The 19,629-nt window shown below is 37.9% G+C and overlaps 1 protein-coding gene across 2 annotated transcripts in view; it reads right to left on the bottom strand.

Moving 5' to 3' along the window:
• Window positions 1-19,629, bottom strand: part of ARHGAP10 (Rho GTPase activating protein 10) — a 138,788-nt gene that overhangs the window by 78,326 nt on the left and 40,833 nt on the right. For both annotated transcript variants that reach the window (XM_030946925.1, XM_030946926.1), the window contains exons 2-6: window positions 19,024-19,119; window positions 18,874-18,935; window positions 6,822-6,893; window positions 3,469-3,570; window positions 387-497 (exon numbers count right to left, since the gene is read on the bottom strand). In XM_030946925.1, the coding sequence (XP_030802785.1) occupies window positions 387-497; window positions 3,469-3,570; window positions 6,822-6,893; window positions 18,874-18,935; window positions 19,024-19,119 (443 nt within the window). The remainder of the gene's footprint in view (window positions 1-386; window positions 498-3,468; window positions 3,571-6,821; window positions 6,894-18,873; window positions 18,936-19,023; window positions 19,120-19,629) is intronic.

Raw genomic sequence — 19,629 nt, 5'->3', positions numbered from 1 at the left:
TTAGTCAGCAATAACATTTCATTGGTTAGAAAACTCAAGGCAAGAATCTTGACACCAACATGTTCTTGACTCCTCTATTCTATCTCACTATGTGAATTGAGGTTTTTGCAGTACAACAAAAGGTTTCACGCATTTTCTGAAAATCAGCATCAGTGGTTGATTGATCAGTGGGTCCAAATCAGTTCTTATTACTGAGGTAAGGTCTGACATGCCTGGTTAAATTTATCTGCACTAGGAATCTGTACAGATGTAAAAAGTTAGTTTAAATTCTGTTAAGTCACTCAACAGGTTGTGTTCTCCAGAAAGCAAAACTTGGTTTTTACCCAAATGCATTCCTTCTCTGTCCCCTATGAAAGGTAGAGTAGGTTGAATTCCCTGATACTCACAGGCTCCACACACTCAAATTTCTTCCGCTCCTGGATCTCCTGCAACTTGCACACGTACTCAAGGGACAGCTCATAGAAGTGTTTTCTGTTCTGTTCCACTTGGTTATCTGCCTGCACACAGAGCACACCTCATGAAACTTTACAGACATTGTGCAGACAGCTTCAGGATAACACACACACAGAAGTGGCAAGCAGATAATTTTCACCATATTTGAGGGATTTGTTACAACATAGATCATTCATTTACTTTTAAACGGCAGCAGCAATTCCCTTTCAGTAGGTAACATATGTTGTTTTGAATCATGAGGCTAGACTTTTTAGAAAAATTTCAGTAACACCTCTTTAAGCTTCTTTTCTAGGGAATCCAACTTTTAACAGCATTGCAAAGGTACCTGTCCAAACAGAGAGTGGGAGCTAAGAGCATCATCCACTGGAAAAGGGGGAAATCATCTCTCCAATCAAATTAAGGAAGAAAAAGTTATTTTTGAAAACGACAGTGCTGGTGCTGTAAATTTTACCCTATAACCCAAATAAGTGTTGTTAAATAGCCAGAATGCTGTTGTACCCATCCCACACCTGTGTTCACTCTCACTGGCAAGAAATGCAATGGAAAAAAGTTCACTTATTGGTACAACACTCCACAAGTTTCCCCAGAGCATCCAGTGTCTAAAAATGCAGCCTTTCTACCTGCAGCTGATATTTAGCACAGCTTTTCAGAAATGCCAACACCATATTGATGCTGAACAGCTACATTTCAGCTAACATCCATCTGCATGTAAATATTTCGCTTTCTAGCATCTACCTATTTTTTTATGAAGTTGTTATTTAAGGTACATGAAAGATTCGTTTAAATTAATCTTAAAATTTAGTAATAGAAACTGTTATTTTAATAACATTAAAGAAAAGATTACTCTAAGTAACTAACATTTAGTCTTTGCCCACAAAGATAATACAAAATGCATCCACAGTGAATTACCAAAGGAAGTGGAGAAAGGGTTAGGTGAAAGGACAAGACTTACTATCAGACTCTCTCTTAAATACTGGGACTACATCCTTCAGGCAGAGCAGTAACTGCTGTGCTTTAAGAGGATAAACCAAATTAGCTTTAAGACAGTTTTGCCTTAAGACGTGCTTGGCTTTACTGCTCTGTGCTGGAGAACTCTCAGCAGTTAAAGGGGCATAACCACAAATGCCATTAAATAAATTAAGCCCTGATAAGTATTTCAATAAGCAAATGCTTCAACAAGCCATGCCATTTTGATGCATCCCATAAACTGTGGAATTGTTTGAGTTGTCTGCCTACAAACACAGGAATTGTTTGAGTTGTCAGCTAAGCTTCTAATCATATATACATGAAGGGTATCTCAACACTCTAGAAAGAGACTCTGAAGTGGATCTTTGAGGACATCTGGCTCACCACACAGTCCAGAATACTTTATCACATCTCTCAGTTTTTTGAGGCATGAGCCTCCCCATGCACCCAGCAAGTTGCGTGGTAGTTTTTTGTACTGCTGAAGGAAGAGAGAAGTGACAAACACATCATGCCTCAGTAAAATTACAGGAATATCCCAGAACCAGGAGAGTTAAAAGTTGTGTTTATGTTAAGACACACTCCACAACATGGCATGTTTTTCATCAAATTTTTGTCAAATTTATCCCTGCACTATTTACTCCAGTCAGGAATTGACACAACTAAACACGAATAAAACTAAATTATATACATTATAATGCAATTATATACACCTGTTCTCTAAGCTTGTGCAAGAAATTGTTTCCTATCTCCTCTGACAACATGCCCTAAGGGCCTTTTTTCTTATACATTTATACTTCAAAATTAAACACATAAATGTGAGAGCCTCACTGAAGAATTTCAGAATTTTTGCTCATGAAACTTTGAAGGACATTTAAAACAAATCTATTTGCTCATTCTAGATTTCACACATGCTCTAAAGCTTCAGGTTATATTTGAGACAGCTTCAAAATGCCTCTTAGAGGCATTATGTATTTTTCCATTGAGGTTAGGTCTCATTTCAGATTTGATATCAAGAACCCATATTTCATCACGCGATCATAATCAGCCCTTTATCTTTTTCTCTGCGTCAAGTTCTTTGGCAGCTGATCAATTTGACAAAAGTACAGGTCCTGACACATGAGCCATGCCCAATAACTTCACTGGGACAACTCAACTCCCCAAAAGACATTTCTTTACACATTTGAGGGTCTATGTTGCAAGTGCAGCATGGTGAAGTGACATCTTAGTGAAACTCAAGGGTAGAGAAATTCCAGGGTAACTTTGCCAGTAATATTAACCATTTTTCTGAAAAATGGCATAGAATGTTTGGGATGGGGTAGAGGGCAGGGACAGGAGTTATCCCTGAGGAAAACATTAAGGTTTTTTATAGTCTTAAGCATTAATAATTCTGACATAATTACATTTATCTGGGAAAAAAAGTCCTTCTGGCTACATCAAGTCTCTACAAGATTTCCCAGCAGTCTTTTCACATTCTATTTGCTGTTGCTCCAGAAATAAAAACTATTACAAATAAGTTGATGATGATAAATCCAGAGGGAACCAGAAGGAATGCCAGCCAAAACAAATCTATCAGTTATAAATCGTCAACAAATTTTTTATAGCACTACTCAAAAAAAACCCAAAACAAATCTTCAAAATGTGAGAAAAAGCAAAGGCACAAACCCACCTTATTTGGGAATAAAAGTCTTGCTGTCCTCTGCTGTTAAGTGTTAGCACAGGACATTCAGTCAATACTCACAATGCAATGCATATTACATGAATGGTAAAGCCTTGTAAGAAATTCAGAGTTTTTCACAGTATGTTTGCACTTCCCTCTTCCCTCAATTATATATAAAAATGACATGAGACTCAGTGCTTCATACACACAAAACCCTTGATTCAGAAAATGGTGGAGGTACTAAGTTCAGCAAATATTGATTTTCTCACCAACCTTTCCAGATGAGAAAATTGGTTTGTTTTACCACTGAGAATGCTGTTTCTGCATTTGCATAAGTATATTTACCTATTCCAAAGCCTTCAGCCAGCATTAAAAAAGAGAGGCAACAATACCTCTTGTAATTGTAGCTCTTTCTTCTTAGCTGATAAATTCAAATGTTTTTCTAACAAGCTGTAGTTCTTCTCTGTCTCTTTATCAAACTTCTTCTTTTCCTCCTAGATGCAGAAACAAAGTAGCAATCATTTCAATATAAAAGTGTACTATTTTTCTTCTTTTAAAATTCTAGTTCATCAGGAACAAAGAGGAAAAAAAAACCATAGCTCCAGAAAGCAGAGAAAAACATGCTCCATCTCATTTTAAAAATTAATTTAAAGGATAACTTGAAATGAAATCCCATTGCATCATTATGGTGTAGCTTATTACACAGATGCTTACATCTTCTAAGTTAAAAAAGCAAAAAACCTGGCCTCTTCTTGATTTATTGCACTTTTCATTACTTTCAGGCATCATCCACACCACCTTGTTTTTGAATAAAAGGCATTACATGGAAATATCAGTTTCACTGAAAAAATAACTTCCTAAAATTGACAAGGAAGAAGTTCCAACAGCATGAAACCCAAAGGAAATACACCTCTATATTCTATACGATTTCTTCATTTTAAAGCTATATAACAATCTCAGTGCTGAATTCCTATTTCTACCAGAGTTTTATTGTGCCAATGACAAAAACAAAAAAAAAAAATTCCATAAAACTTAATATCATAGTATCAAAAGAAAAACTCTCACAGACATGTAGGAATATCATTTGCACAATGTAAAACCATTTCTCTGACCACCAAAAGCAATGTATTAGAAGAGGGGCAGTCATTACTTTTTTTAGGAAATCTGAGTTTCTGAATCTAGTTTAGTAGAAAATATTGTGAAACAAATTGATTCCTCAGTTCCACTGTATTAAGGCAAAAATCAGTATTCATTAATTCAACCAACCAGTTTTGAAGCTATTTTTAGCATAGCTAATTGCAGTTGAAAATAACCTCATATAAGTAAAATCAAGTATTTGACTACATATTCAAGAACTGGCAGATTTAATCATCAGAAAGATACCAGTTCAATTAAAATATTTTTCGTCATCTGTAGATTTGAAATCACATTTAAATGTATTCTAACGAAACCCCTGGTTAAACTCTACAGACATAATTACTCTTTTTTGTCTCCTCTTAACCTTTCATTTTGAACACTACTATATATACTATATTAGAAGAGACACATATTTTTGCTCTCTGAACCATTAGATTCCGAAGATGGCATTACATTAAAGAAGCTGTTTAGGATTGCTTCTCAGCAAGGACTTCTACCAGAATTTTTTTCCCCCACTCTGACACTCAAAATTTTCTTTAAAAAAATGAGTCTTAAAAAATATTTGTTATCAACTGAGAAACATGAACATATGCATATAGAATCAGGGTGATTAGAGATAACATATTAATTAGAGATAACATATTAGTAATATGGGTAAGTAGGAACTAAGTGTAGGGAAATAGGCGAATCTTTGTGTTAATATTAGCAAAATTTCCATTGATGTGGTGAACATTTGAGTGTTCCAAAAAAAAAAAAAAAAGAAGAGTTCTCTTAACTTCTTAACAAGCAAAGCCAGAAACTTTGCACACATAGCTTGGGATTAGTGCAGCAACACCTTTCACTAAGGGGTAATTCAGTAAGTGTCTCAGCTTCCAGCTCTATGAAGCTAAACTTTCCTCCTCCTTCTTTTCTTAAGCTTAACTCAGATCATTTCATCAGCAAAGGGATGTAAGATGCAGAAAAAATCTGAGGCAGCAGATTCAACTTCTGTTTTGTAATGGTAGAGTATAAATCTTTCCTAAAGCAAATACTACACAATGTGGCAGATATATTTCACCACTAGATGCCATAGGTTGGTTTTCAGAGCTAAGCAGAGTTATATTTCCAATGTCAGTGTTTTGATTATATTGAATAAATATTCAGTTAAGAATATTCCAAGAGCTAAGTATTTTTAGAGGGTTTTTATTTAAACATTATACAATTATGTAAGACTTCTATTTAAAGGTTTAAATGACCTTTTTTGACAGAATTCTGTCAAAAAAAAAGTTTAGATCAGAAATAAAAGCTACAGCTTCACAGAAACAGTAGGCAGGGACACAAGGAAAGAAACATCCCTCCAAACAAAATGGGAGATGTAGGCTGTGTGAATGTAATTTGTGTTGGAAGCATCAGGAAGAGAATTCTGACTAGGAAATGAGTGAAGATATGAGCTAACTTAAAACATTAGCAGCTCTCACCCCAAAACCAGCAATATCTGTAACAGCAAAAATACTGCTGAAATAATGCATTCATTACACAGCTGCTTCTATGACAATCAGTTACATTCAGAACAAATTCTCTCTTTCCTTGGAAGACTGGCTATGTTACAGACCAAGTTTTTATTGTGCGTTGGTTGGGTCACCTAATATACTTCTCTCAAGTCCATAAAATTGCACAAAGGTCATTGTACCATTGAACTGAAAGGATTTATCATCAACAGAGCATTTTCAGTTCATGAACACTGAAATCACATGCAGACATGTTAATCATTCCTGACAAAGTCAAAATTCATAGTGCTCTTATAAGTGAAACATTGTCTTAAAATCACTAAATATCACTGGTAATGAAGACATGAAATCGTAAAAGAAACTATATGCAGGCATTTTGAAAATGTATTGAGTTTTACAACAGAAAACTTTAATAAAATGGTCATTTCTTTCTTTTCTACTTTTTTTTAATAAGCACTTAAATTTCTCTCTGCAAGGAAAGCAGACAGACACAAATTTGTCCTTGTTACTTTTATCCAAATCTAGTCTGTACTTAATACATGAATTTCACTTAGCTTTTTTTTTTAAATATTCACAACTTAGTGATAATCTTAAAAAAAATTACCAAATGCTTTTATCAAAAATACTTTCAATGAGATCTTGTCCTCAGCCTCTTCATCCCTATTATTCCCATGCATACAGAGCCAGTGAGTTATTTATTCAAAACAAAAAAATTAATAAAGGCAGTACTCCCTTGAAGGTGGCAAAAATGTAATTAAAAGCACATGGATGAGTGAGCTCCTTTAGGTAGTTAATATTTTTTAGCACTTGGTTGTGCAACTGCAGGCAAATACAAAGCAGAACAGGGTTACCCATTAGGAAGGGGGGCAGGCTGTTAGCAGAATTCTTCCTATTCCAGACAGAGGAGATAAGGGAAGTGGGGAGAAGGAAGGGAAAGGACACATTCTTCTCTTCTTGAAAAACTCCATTTGTTTCTGAAGCAAGTTCTCAAAGTAGAAACAAAAAAAGTGTGAACACATGAAGCATAAACAATAATATGTTTCTGCCAATTACATGTCATTATTAAAATGCAATCCAAGTAGAGAAACAAAACAAATTTATAAAGGAAAAGAGGGACAAACCTTTACAGCTCCTAGCTGCTCTTTCCTAAATCTTTCCAAAGGTTTGATCAGAGTTTCAGTAACACTGATTGCCTAAAGAAAAAAAAGCATGGGTTAGGTTTCTGTAGCCAGATTGATGAGTCACGTCAGCAACAGCAACAAAAAGTAAAAAGCAAGGAAGCTCTGGGGTAAAATAATAGAAGCATGCAAGTCAGAACTTCTAACTAAAAAAAAATAAATCACATCAGAGTTCATTCAAGCTAACAAAATTTCTTAATTCAATCCACTATCAGGAAAATTAAATTAAAACAAATGCAAAAAATTTCAGAAATTTCCAGATTGCACCCAAAATTGCAACTGCTTCATTTGTGGCAGTCTTGCAGATCAGGTTGAAGGCCTCAATGACTGAACACCAGAATGACACAGAGGACAAATGAGCTCCATTAGGGGGATACAAAGATTTCTGCAACAAGAAGCACTACAGACAACTGTGGAATAGACCAGTGAGTAGCAAACAATAATCTTTTAAGACAGTTAAAGCCACTAGGCATTCATATAAATCTCCAAATATTAACACACTTAAATACATTAATAAGACCTTAAGCTAAATTATAAAATCAAAGAGGTGCAAAGTCAATAAACAAGAGGTTGAGATGACTATGTGAGCATCCACTAGTGCACTTACAATATAAAGTCTCATGGCCATTGCAAAAAGAAAAAAAAAGGACACAACATTCCATCATAAGACAGAAAACTGTAGCTTATTAAATCTGCACAGCTACTAATTCACATGAAATTTCCCTGAAGATGGAGCAGGGTTCCATCTGGTGCAAACAAGACTTTGAATTTTAAAAATATTTAAAATTTCAGGAAATGCTGGTACTTCTTGAACACAGCAGCAGCACGGAAAAGATGGCAAGAGCACTGCAGGTGGAGCAGACCTTTTGGTCTGTCCTAAGGCAGATCCACAGAATAAATCATGTCCAGATCTGGGCTTAGCACAGCTACTGGGCTGGGATGCCAAGAGTTCAGGCAGAGCTCCCTGGAATCCCCCTAACATAGAACAGAATCCTTTCTCTCTCTTTCCTGCCCTTTCCCCTCCCTTTATAGTGAAAATCTTCAGATAAAACATCACAGGCTTAAACCGGCCCTCTGGAACACTTCTGAAAATTCTTATCATAAAACATACAAGGGATGTACTCGAGATCTGGCACAACACAAATCTGAGCAGCTCCCACCCATCCCTGCAGCCATGAGGGATTACTGTGGGAGTCATCCTGCCAATTCACTGTAACCACAGCAACCCACATTTCTGCAGGGCCAGCACAGCACACCAACCTGCAGCTAACTGGAAACCCAAGGAGCTGGCAAGTCTGGGCCAAACTGGGTGCTGCACAGTCATCCACATAACAGCTACATCCTAACTTCAGAGCACGTTTTCTCAGCAAAAAACTTCCCTCTGCATCCATTTCCTCACTTTGCCAAAAACATTTTAAAGCACCCTTCGGTGCACTCTTGGGAAGGAGAATTCTGAAGTCAGAGTAGAGAGCCTGGAAACTTCACAATCAGTCCTTCTATACTGGAAAACTTTACGTTGTTCTCTGTTCTAACAAAGTGAAGGAGAAAACTCAGAGAGGATGGCACAAGCTTCCCCGAGGTAGAGCATCACACTTCCTGGAATCTTTTCAAAGCATTTAAAGGTAACAACTGAGCATTCACATGGTTAGATGGTTAAAAATAATTAACAAATTACAAGTTGCTTATTAGTTGTTCGAACATTTACACAAAAAAGTGTAAGGTTAACATGCATTGAATGTATGCTGAACACAAAGTCCAAATCAAAGAAAACCATAGCACCTTGATGTAACCAAGGAAAAATACAAAATAAAGGAAAATATATACATAAAAGGCTGTGCTTCATAAAACAGCAGGGCTGTAAATCACTTGTCCTGCTACTCCTGTGCAGTATTAACCATGGGAACCACTACAGGAATTTGTTTGAAGCAGAAAATAATCTTTAAATCAAAATGGGATGTTCTCTTCAGCGACTGCCAACAAGCAGATTCCACTGCTGCCAGTGGGATGATATGCCAGTAATTCTTTCATTAAAAGAAAAACAAGCTTCCTCTCCTTCCAAAAAATACATTTCTCATTTTGCACGACTTAAACTTTTGTTAACAGATGTAACCCCAGGTGCTTGCCATGAAGGTACTTATGATTTGTCACCCTCTTTGCTTTCTGTGACTGGGTTAAATAACAGGACTCTTGATTACTTCTGGGTGGAGTGAGGTTTTGCAGAGCTTTGGTCATTCTCACAGAGCTGCATACCAGGCCATACAAGACTGGTAAATTCAACAGTGAATTACAGTGATGTTCTTCTGACTGACCAAGTTCATACTTAAAATACCTCCAAATACAAGATTAAATAGAGACTCATTCCTGCTGTTTGTTAGTATGTAGACTCCAGTGCTCGTCATTAAAAATTACAAAAAGATGTATTATTATTTATAGAAAAAAATTATTTACACTGCTATTAATTCTTAGCTTATTTATAACTCGGAAACTTAAAACAACTATTTTTTAAAAACTGTAGATAACAAATTAGCAAATAAGCAAGGGATTACCTAAATATATTTGTAATTATCACTTATACTTTACTTCAGAACTAGAATCATGTTAAAATGGAAAATTTCCAGCAAAAGTTAAACTAGGCATTTAAGTTGATTAATATGAAACTAGATGTTCCTTCCTTTTTCAACTTCTGTCTTGCCTCTTACATTCATTTTCATCCCTCTTCTTCTCTAATCCTGACAGATTATGACAGAAATGTACTATTTGAAATGACATTTTAAAATCCCTTTTTTTACATCTCTCATCTATCTAAACCTACATGAAACAAATATATATTGAATTATATCTGGCAGGTAAACTGTGGCATGCAAGTCATAAGTGAACCAATCTAACAAGGTCCTGTCTCGGGTAGCAGAATTTTAACCAGCTTTGTGAATGTCAGAGTCTCAGGAATGCCCAGAAATGTTTAACCCAACGTGCGCACATGTCCCGGGCAGACAGTCCCAGACTGCTCACACTAGTCCTGCTCTGCTTGCAGCACCTACAGAAAGGTCAAAGAATTAACTGAACTTGAACATAAACCTGGCAACAGCACCAATAAAGTCATCAGTGCCATCACCACCTCAGAAGATCACTCTATCCAACATTTCCAACATCCTGAAGCATGCTGTCAGGTTTGTGTATATCTATTTCAGATGCCTTTACAAAACTCCACTTGCTCAGGCAGAGAAGTTGTACAGATCATAGATTAAGGGGCCCCAACCTCCCTTTCCAACTGCAGCTCTCAAAGGCACAGGCTCAATCCATTAGCAAGCTCCTTCACAGCTGCTGGATACTGCCTCAGTCAGGTCAGCAAGACCCAACAGGTCACTGAGAGTCAGTGGCGCTCCACAAGATGACTCCATTTAGACTGTCACTTCTTCCCTTCCCAGAAAAGGTGAGAGTAGAGGTGTTTAAGGACAAATTGCTTCCACCAACACCTCCTCCTAAGCACTATCTGACAGAGAAGATCAGGTACCAGCATTCAATGCTCCTCTTGCCTTCTTCTGCAGTAGGCAGGAGCGGGTTCTCTTAAGCTCCCACTCCCTTTCCAGGCACAACCAGGCTTACATTGCAGAGGAGGAAGGCTGCTTGCACAGCCTGTAAAGGACTAGCAACCCACAAGAGCTCTCCTCAAAGTTCAGTGGCTAAAAAGGTTAAACCAACCTAAGCTAATCAAAGTTTGTTGTTAGACAAATGCAGCACTGGCCTCCCAGCCTTCATCCTATAAACATCCTTAGAGCTCAGCCTTTACTGGAAGTCCTGGAAATTGCACACTGCTCATCAACAACTCTGGTGGTGAGGTAAATACATATCTTGACTCTGCTCCAGTCTGAATTGACACATTCTCCCACAAAAAAAACAGGTTTACTGAGAAAGAAGAAAAATTAAGCCATAAATGTATACCTTCCTGCAGACTGCACTGCAACACAGGAGTGTTGAGTTCCCAAGTCCATCTGAGGAACTGGAATGCAGATTAGATGCCTTGCATAAAGGAGGGGTTTTAGTTTCTGAGCATACCAACTGGACAGGTTTATTTGTAGTCAGGGGCAGGATTGCTGACTGTCCCTCAACAAAGCTATGAGGGAGGTCAACAAGTCAGTAAGGCAAAGCCCATGAAACTGAGCAAGTGTCAATGAAACCAGATCTGGGAAGGAAGCTTTGCCTTAGTGAGTGCAACAGAGAAGGCAGAAGACATGCCTAGCAGTGACTCAATAACAAAATAGTTGACAGTGCTGCTAGATAAAGAAGTTCACTTCCAATAAAGATATTTAACATTACAGCTGCTCTTCTACTTACAGAGGATACGGTTGTGTTTTCCCTTAGAAAATGCACCACTCAGCCAAAAAAAAAAAAAGCCAATTCTGATACCTCCAATGTTGGAAGAGAGAGAAATATATAAAGAATATTTTCTCCAAAAAGCTTTCCTACTTTTCCTACTTCATATAGTGATTTGCTACTGAAACTTCTCAAACCATTAAGACCTATGCCTGAAACCCTGTACTATTAAAATTTGCAGATACACTTCCACTACTGAAAACATCACATGTTATTTGCAAAGTCTAAATCTCTATTCTTTCTTTTCCCATGAGAGTATGATTTGCTCTTACAGTTACACATGCCCTCAGTTAGCTGCACAGCCAACCCCCCTGCCAGCCCTACAGACAGGAGGTGTCTCTCTATAGCCACACCTCAGCACTGGTTTTGCATTTATCTGGAGCACTGATGACTGCAGACAGTGCAAACCACCCCCAAGGTTCATTATTTTGTTTTCAAATCAAGTTTTCTTCTAGTACACATGTCTGGATTTTCTCCCTGCTCTAGAGCTTTCCCTGTAGCTTTACAGCCTTAGATACTGAAAGGGCCTCAGGCACACACTGGGAATACAGACACAGGAGGTTTTTGGTTTTTAGAAGGCCTGCAGTATATAGACTAAAGGATTTTAAGGAGGTCTCATAGCACATTGACACTTGTGTATCTTTGCATGTGTGCAGAGGCTATAAAAAAGAAGTGACATCCATTGCTGTGGATTCCTTTGCTGTGGACGAAACCATCTGGTAACAAGAGAGCCAGGGGACCAGTGATACACCTCACCTAGAGATAACATATTTTGTTGAAGCACCAGGAGGCATCTGTAACAAAACACATCACCTCCCTCTTAGGTGTTCCAGAGAAATACCCCTCAGGGTTTGGCAGGAAGACAAGAAGTTTCTCAAACTGTTCCAAGGGGAATTTCCTAGACCATTGAGCCACTGCCTCACAAGCCTCAATACAGGCAGAATGCTATGATCTGCACTTCCTAATTCCTTCACAAGCAGCAGCCTTGCCTTACAGGAAATATAACAGCTGGACTCATGAGTTCACCCTTCTACAGAAAAGTTGTTTCTTGTTCATCTCCTGGAAGTTCATGACTCACCTTAAGGACAGACAGCTAAAAGGGCCTCCTATGATCCATCTGCTATGCTGTGCCCTACTCTGAAATGCTGCCCTCATTGATTCTGTCATGAAACTGCTGCCTCCAAAATCAGATTGGTATCATAAGGAAACAATACATAATTTCCTTTTAAAAAAATAATTAAATAGACAGTGGGTTTTAGTAAAGATTATTTACTGAAAACTATTTAATAGTCCTGTCTTCTGAGTAAGTTTATTCTTATGCAATACATTCCACTATAAAGAGAAAAATACTACAAAGCCATAATCATAACAAACAAGAAAACAAAATAAAGAGAAACAGACTTTCACACACTGCAACTAATCAGCTTTCCCCATCTGCAGTGAAGGAAAGCTGGGGATAACTCCTCTAAGAAAGACCTCACCTTAGCAAATGGCAACACACCAGAACATGGTCTGGTTTTCATACCATAGACATTGTATGCCCTGACCAAGCAAAAAGGCTGCTCAGAAAAGAAAAATGCATAATTTCCATTCTCGTGGTGCATGGCAAAGCTCATCACTGAGCAAAAAGATGCCTCTAAAAGTCAAGGAATCCAGCAGCAAACAACGGCATCAGTATTCGGTCAAGAATGAATTGCTCAATTGTCAGCGCTTTCCTCCAGAAGAAACAGTGCTGTTATTAACAACCAGCAAAATCCAAACTGGTGACAGCTTTACAATGCAAATTCCAAACATTTCCCAATGATGAACTAACAGAATGAAAATTCTATAGTGAATGATGTTGATGCATGTGAGACCACAGAGTTATCTGGAAGAGGAAGCCAGTGGTAACAGGACTTGTCAGCTGTGTTCACTCAGAGGTGGGAGGAACACACCCAGATCTGGTTTTGAACTTTTTTTTTCTATTGTACAGGCAAGTCATCTTTGGTTTATAGATTGATGTGGGCAAGTTCATATGTAACCCACAAAACTATTTCAGAAGACTGTATATGACATTCAAAACCCAACAAATAAATGAAACATTCAATATCACAGGCCACCAAATCAGAGTAAGATGTGGCTGAAATACTCATAGTTCTACCTTCGTGTTCCATATTCTGATAATTACAGGATTGTCATCTGGTCTCATGCCCAGCAGAGGAAAAGGGGAGGCTGGGCAATAAGATATGGCAGCAGTTGTTCTGCTTGTTTCTAAAATTGGAAGATGTTTTATTAAATTAGAAAAATTGCACAGAAAAGAAAAGAATGTAGATGCTGCAATTAAGGTACTCAGATGCTGTTCCTGAGACATGCTGTTTCATCTGTGCCTCTCTATCTGCATCTGAAATACTCAATGTACTGTTGGCAGTCTAATTTTTCAGAAGTGGTCAACAATTATGTCCTTTCCATTGTCTTGGCAGATATATTTACCAGTTTGCACTGTCAGCAGACTTAAAAGCATCTGAACATATGGAGCACTACATAATGCCTTGAACTCCTGTTGAAGAGATCTTGAATGTATCACACATCTAAGATTATTGGGTACTTTTTTACTCCAGATCAGTGAGTCAACTGATTGCTCCTTCACACAGATTTCTTCAGATTACTGTCAAGAGAGATTAAGATTTACAAACCCTTAAATACCGCACAAAGAGTGCCAAAGAAAAGATTAGAAAAATTAATACCACCATCTTCACAGCAGAGTCAGCTGCTGAACCAGATCCAGATACAAAAGTCACTGGACAAAAGGTAACAGAGTTAGCTATTCAGGAACACTGTGTGTTAAGTGAGTACTTCACCTGTGAAATAAATACTCATGCACTTCCATATCTTATCATAAGAGGCAGTTTAAGTAAGAATAAATAAGTAAATGTACATATGTGTAGAGATTATTTAAAGTATATCTTTAAACTTTTGAGTGTATACCTTGGAATGTTAACATCTTTTAACTTGTGAAAGCACAACTGAGAAACCCTCTCCGCCTTTTTTTTTTTTAAGAAATAACAGAAAGACTAAAAGAGTGACTCCACAGGGATATTTCTTTAAAAATCCGTAGAGAAACCATGTCTTGTGCTCCTGATATATGCCAGGAATAACTCTGCTTTTCAGAGATGCTAATCTGGATTTGATTCTGCCAAGCTGGCAAAACTGACAAAGAATGCAAAAGAATTTTTTCAGAGGCCAAAATTGCAAAGATACCCACGGCAAAACAACAAGCCTTTTTTGCTAAAAAAATAAAAAGGAGGAAAAAGACTTTAAAATACAGCTGCATAGTACCTTTCTTATTAGGACATCTGAAGGGATAGAAGTGTGTGAAAAACGTAGCAGGAAACAGAAGAGAATGTATCAAAGTAAAACAGCTTGTTTATATTGCCTTGGGAAACCACAGGGAATATAAGGTGAATATAATTGTATCAGAAATCCTATACAAAGAGAAATGTAATGGAGTGAAAAGAAAATAGACAAGTGTAGGGGTGAAAAAAGAAAAAAGGTAAAAAACATTTTATTTGGCAACAGCAAAAAAAAAAAACTCTGAGGAAAAGAGGTTCGTCATATGTTTCTGAAAAGACAGAGGGAGGAAGCTATAAAACCATTATTGAACTGAGTGCAAATCAATGATGGTGTATAAGACAACAGATGTTAATTATCTCCAGAAAGGAAAAAACCCTCAGTTAAATTACAGCAAACTATCTAACAAAGGGGGGAAAACAGGTCTTAAGGGGAGGAAGCACTCCTTAAGAGCCATTAGATGTATTCCTACATTACACAACAGAAGTATTAACTGCATTCAAGTCAGAAGGGCTTTGCTTCAGAACAGTTTAGGAAGTCAGCAAAGCAAACTGAAGGGAGAGGCAAGCAAGGTCCCAGAGGATGGCAGAAGAGCAAATATAGCGGCAACTTAAAAGCAAGAAGAGAAGGAGAAAGCAGTAATTCTAACATAAAAAATAGAAGGTCTAAACACAGTGTAATTAAATTGAACAAGGAAAAATACAGGTGCAAAACACCACTTAGAAAGGGTAACCATAAAAATACTACTGTGAAGGAGAAGTGATCAGTTTTATTCCATGACTACTGCAGAAAACTTCTCAAAAATTTCCCAGCTTAACTCATAGTAAAGGAGACTCAGTGTGAACATGAGGTGAAAGAAATGAAGACTAAATATCAGAATAAAGAGAAATCCATTTCCTGGAACTCTTTTAAGAACAGGTTAGACCAGCTCCTTGACAAGAATCATGCGAACTCCAGAAGCAGATAAACTCCAAGGAGGGAAAGCACTCAAAGCCAGCACACCAAGCTGACCACAGCAGGAGTGCCAAGCACTGCCAAGATAACTGAGGGAACGATACAAGAGCTATCAAATTTGGTTGACTGGACTTAGCAAGACTGGAATCAACAGGGAAAACTAATTAGGGGCAAGCTGGTTGTTTAGGAGTAGCCTGAGATGGAGAAAGGGAGGTGGGAAGGAAAGGACCAAGAGCCAAAGGCAAACCAGGTAACACTTCTCTGCTCACCACCACAGCTCAAATGGGGGCAGACAGTGAAGCCTGCTGTTCTCAGTCCCTCACAAGAATCAAAGCTCCTTTCTGCTGCCAGGAAAATTGGGCTGGGAGGGAGGGTTTGGTGCTCTCCCCAGCAACCAGGGGAACAGCTGGGTACTGAGACAGAGCATCTGAGCATCACCATGCTGGGCCTCGCTCATCCCACCTTTTCCTACCACCTTGCCAAGTTCCCTGTCATCCCTGAACTTCCACAGCTCTTCTGCAGTGTCAAAGGAGCAGAATCTAAGTCCTACAACTCCATTCATCCTCAACATCTAAAAATAATTTCCAGAATATTCTCAGGGACAAAGTGATCTATTTCTGCCCTGGGGAGCATCACCAAGCTACAGTGCTACGGAAAGATGTAATTTGGTTTTTTATTGACCACTCCGTAATAATTTCAGGGAAATCTTTGGATTATTGCCAACTTCTCTTTTCATATGCAACTAAATCCTTTGATACCTGGGATATAACTTCAGCAACCTTTGAAGGAGATGGGAGAAATGGTAAAACCATGAAGTGCAAGATTCCATCTGAATGAAATTATATCCACCAAATAAATATACACCAGATAATTTACCTTTCTGGCCATCATTCATTGTAAACACTGACAGCAAGTTTTATGGACTCTGGATTCACTACAATTTCAGACAACCATGAGAAAAGGAGATGATGAGCATTTACTTTGAGTCTAGAATGTATTTCAAGTGCAGATTTGTTTCATTTACAATGCAGTTCTGAAAAGAATAACCCTTTTCTCAAGTATCTAAAAAACCAAAATGCACAGCAGTGTCTGAAATGCCTTTTGTCCTGTAATTATTCATTGATTTCTTTAATATAACTTTATGGGCCTGAAATTTGCCTATCTATTCATCTATGTACTGCCACTGAAGACAGCAGTCCAAAATCCTCTGGATATCTTCAAAATAGTAAGAGAGGAAATACTCAATAATGAGCATTCTTAACAAAAACTGAGTGTTTTTGAAAAAAATTGCTGCTATATACTTTGCGTCTTAATGGAAAGTCTTTGGATCCCTGACCTCATTCCAAACATCTGTGAATGCAACATGTCCTAATATTCTCCACGGGAGTATCTCTAGAGCTCATGCCACTGTTAAAACATCCACTGAGAAGTCAAAAAAAAATAGTCAGAGGAGCAGATGCTGGAAATTATCTTTTCCAGTCACCACACAATCATTTTCTCAGAGACTTATGGCCATTGTTACATAAGCTCACTACAGAAATGATACATAACATTTGCTAGACTACAGATGAAATAAAAAGGCCACGCATCTGGTAACTTAGAGAATATATTCTGTTTCCATTTGGTAATAAATATTTTCCTCATTACAATTTATACTCCCTGTTTTTCATCAGTCACAGCTCTAACAAAAACTGCATTTCATCCTTTTCCTATCCAGAAACTGACACAAGTTAGCTTTCAGTATGATAGCACCTTCTGTGTAAGCATGGGCACCATACCAAAAAAGTAAGTTAATACAGTTTCATGGCATTCAGTTTGAACAATGGAAGTGTTTTACAATCCAGACAGATAGCACTGGATTCTGCACAGCCTGCTGTGGTGGTAATCTATCCCTGCTGAAGAGCTGTTGATACAGTCACTGAAATGTGCCATGGAATTGTTACGTCATCCCTCAAAAGCCTGACATCAAAATAATGTGGAAGCTCATTAAGTATTTTTCATTATAAAATTTCATAAAGATTTTCATTAATTAGATTTGTGCAATTCATTAAAATAAAATACAGTTATGGATGGCAGGAAAAAGAGCAAAGACTATACTGTAGAATTATGAAAAGCAAAAGAACTATTGAAACATACTTGAGCCAATCTCTACAATTTGGCAAAACAGCTCAAAACACTGAAAAATCTCTCTCCTACGCAAAGACAGTTTTTAGGAAAGTGTGAAGAACAACACTGACCCTTAATTCAGACCTTAATGTGGTTCCAGATCAGAGCAGCATACCAGAACAGAACACAACACCTACAAGGAACCATGACTATTACTGGGATCAGGACTGAAAGAGAAACATGGAAAAAAGAATTTTTCACAAGTTCTTTTATCACTTTTCTACATATCCCTGTACTGCAGGCACAGCTTCTGGCAGAAGGGAACAGGGAAGACAGCAGATTAGTCTCAGCTTCCTCTCAGTGATGCCAAGGGATCACTGATTTCCAGGAAGGCAAAGATATAATCATATGTCAAATACCAAGAAATGCAATTGCTATCATGTCAGATCTAAGCACATGTCCCAGATGGAGAGTCTGGCCTGACTCAGAAGAAAACTGGGTACACAGTAGCTGCTCTATGAATCGCTGCCCTGAAACAAAAGTTGGGCATGCAGCTGCTGAGAAGAAGCAAAAAGAAACCATCCAAAAGGAAACCCCCATCTTCTGAGAAGTCAGGAAACCCAGGTAAGCAAGGTGTTTGGCAGAGCTCTCAGCCCCTGCTCTGTGTGCAGCCAACATGAGCCATATTTCACTAATTACACCCCAAGCAATCACAGGCAACAGAACAGAGCAACTGTCTGCAGCTCCAACCTCTCACTGAAGCTCAAATACAAGGTAAAGGTTTCTAAGTCTGCTACTTCATAAATACAACAGATTGCATCCCAGATCCACATAAGCACTGAAGTCAGAGCTACAGAGATTCTGGATCCAAAGTTGGCCAATTGCCAAAACTTGAGTCCCCTGCTGCAGCATTAACTCTTTCATTTTGCTTTTTACTGGAAATGGTGAACAGACTTATGGGGGTCTTCCCAGCCACCCCAGCCATAATTAACCTGGGAATGACTATTTTAAAACAACTCATATTTATCCATCCCCACCGTACAGATTTCTTCTTCAATGAGAACAAGGTGTTGTCTGTACTCTAGACTACAGAACCAGAGGCTGCACAATGAGAGCTCCCACTGTTAAGGAAGTGATATCAACACCTTGGTGGTTAACAAAGCAAGAAAAGCAATTTCACCTAATGTTGATCTCTTTGCTATGTGCACAGCTTTTTGAATCATTTATTGCAACTCACCAAAATTTCTCTTTGTTCTTCAAGATTTTTTAAAAAGTTTGAAAACTCGTGAAGTGATGCATCTGTAATATAAAATAATACAAAGAAAGTTTAATCATGTTGCAGGATGGCATTGACAAACTATAGCCACTCAGGTCACTTCTTACCTACCTATGTATCTTTCATCATCAGTCTCTGCATCACCAATGAATTCAAATTTAAAGTCTCTCAGAGAATGGGCAAATTTTCTCTGGGCTGCTGAAAGGTCTGCAAGAAAAAGAGCACAGGTTGAAGGGTAAGCAGTCATTTTATGTAGGCCAGAAGATCTTTCTATGCCTAGAATAACCAACTTTTACAAGAAACTCTTAACACAGGTCTGCCTAAAGACATTACAGGACATCCAGTGTTGCCTCTTCTGATAAGTAATTTGTCACACAGATTTCTTTATGCAAATCTATACAGTAGAAAGCACATGTGATCATGTGTATAGTGTTACATCTATCCTCAGAGTTCACTTCAATTTAGGGCACATGAAAACAAATCTGTAATTACAGAAGTTAAGGGCACAACACTGTAAGATGCACCAGTTGTCTTGCTCTGCTAACCTAAATTCACTCATATATTCATCAACACAAATACACATCTTGGAATTTTCTAGATACTATATATAGATAACTCTGCTAGTGAAACCTTTATACATAAATATACATAAACCAAATACAATAGAATTGTTGCACTTGAACTAGAATTTCATGGAGTTAAACTCTGCCAAAAGCT

This window comes from Camarhynchus parvulus, chromosome 4 (genome assembly GCF_901933205.1).
Source record: "Camarhynchus parvulus chromosome 4, STF_HiC, whole genome shotgun sequence".
Classification (NCBI taxonomy): Eukaryota; Metazoa; Chordata; class Aves; order Passeriformes; family Thraupidae; genus Camarhynchus; species Camarhynchus parvulus.
This window is presented reverse-complemented; position numbering and strand designations above follow the sequence as displayed.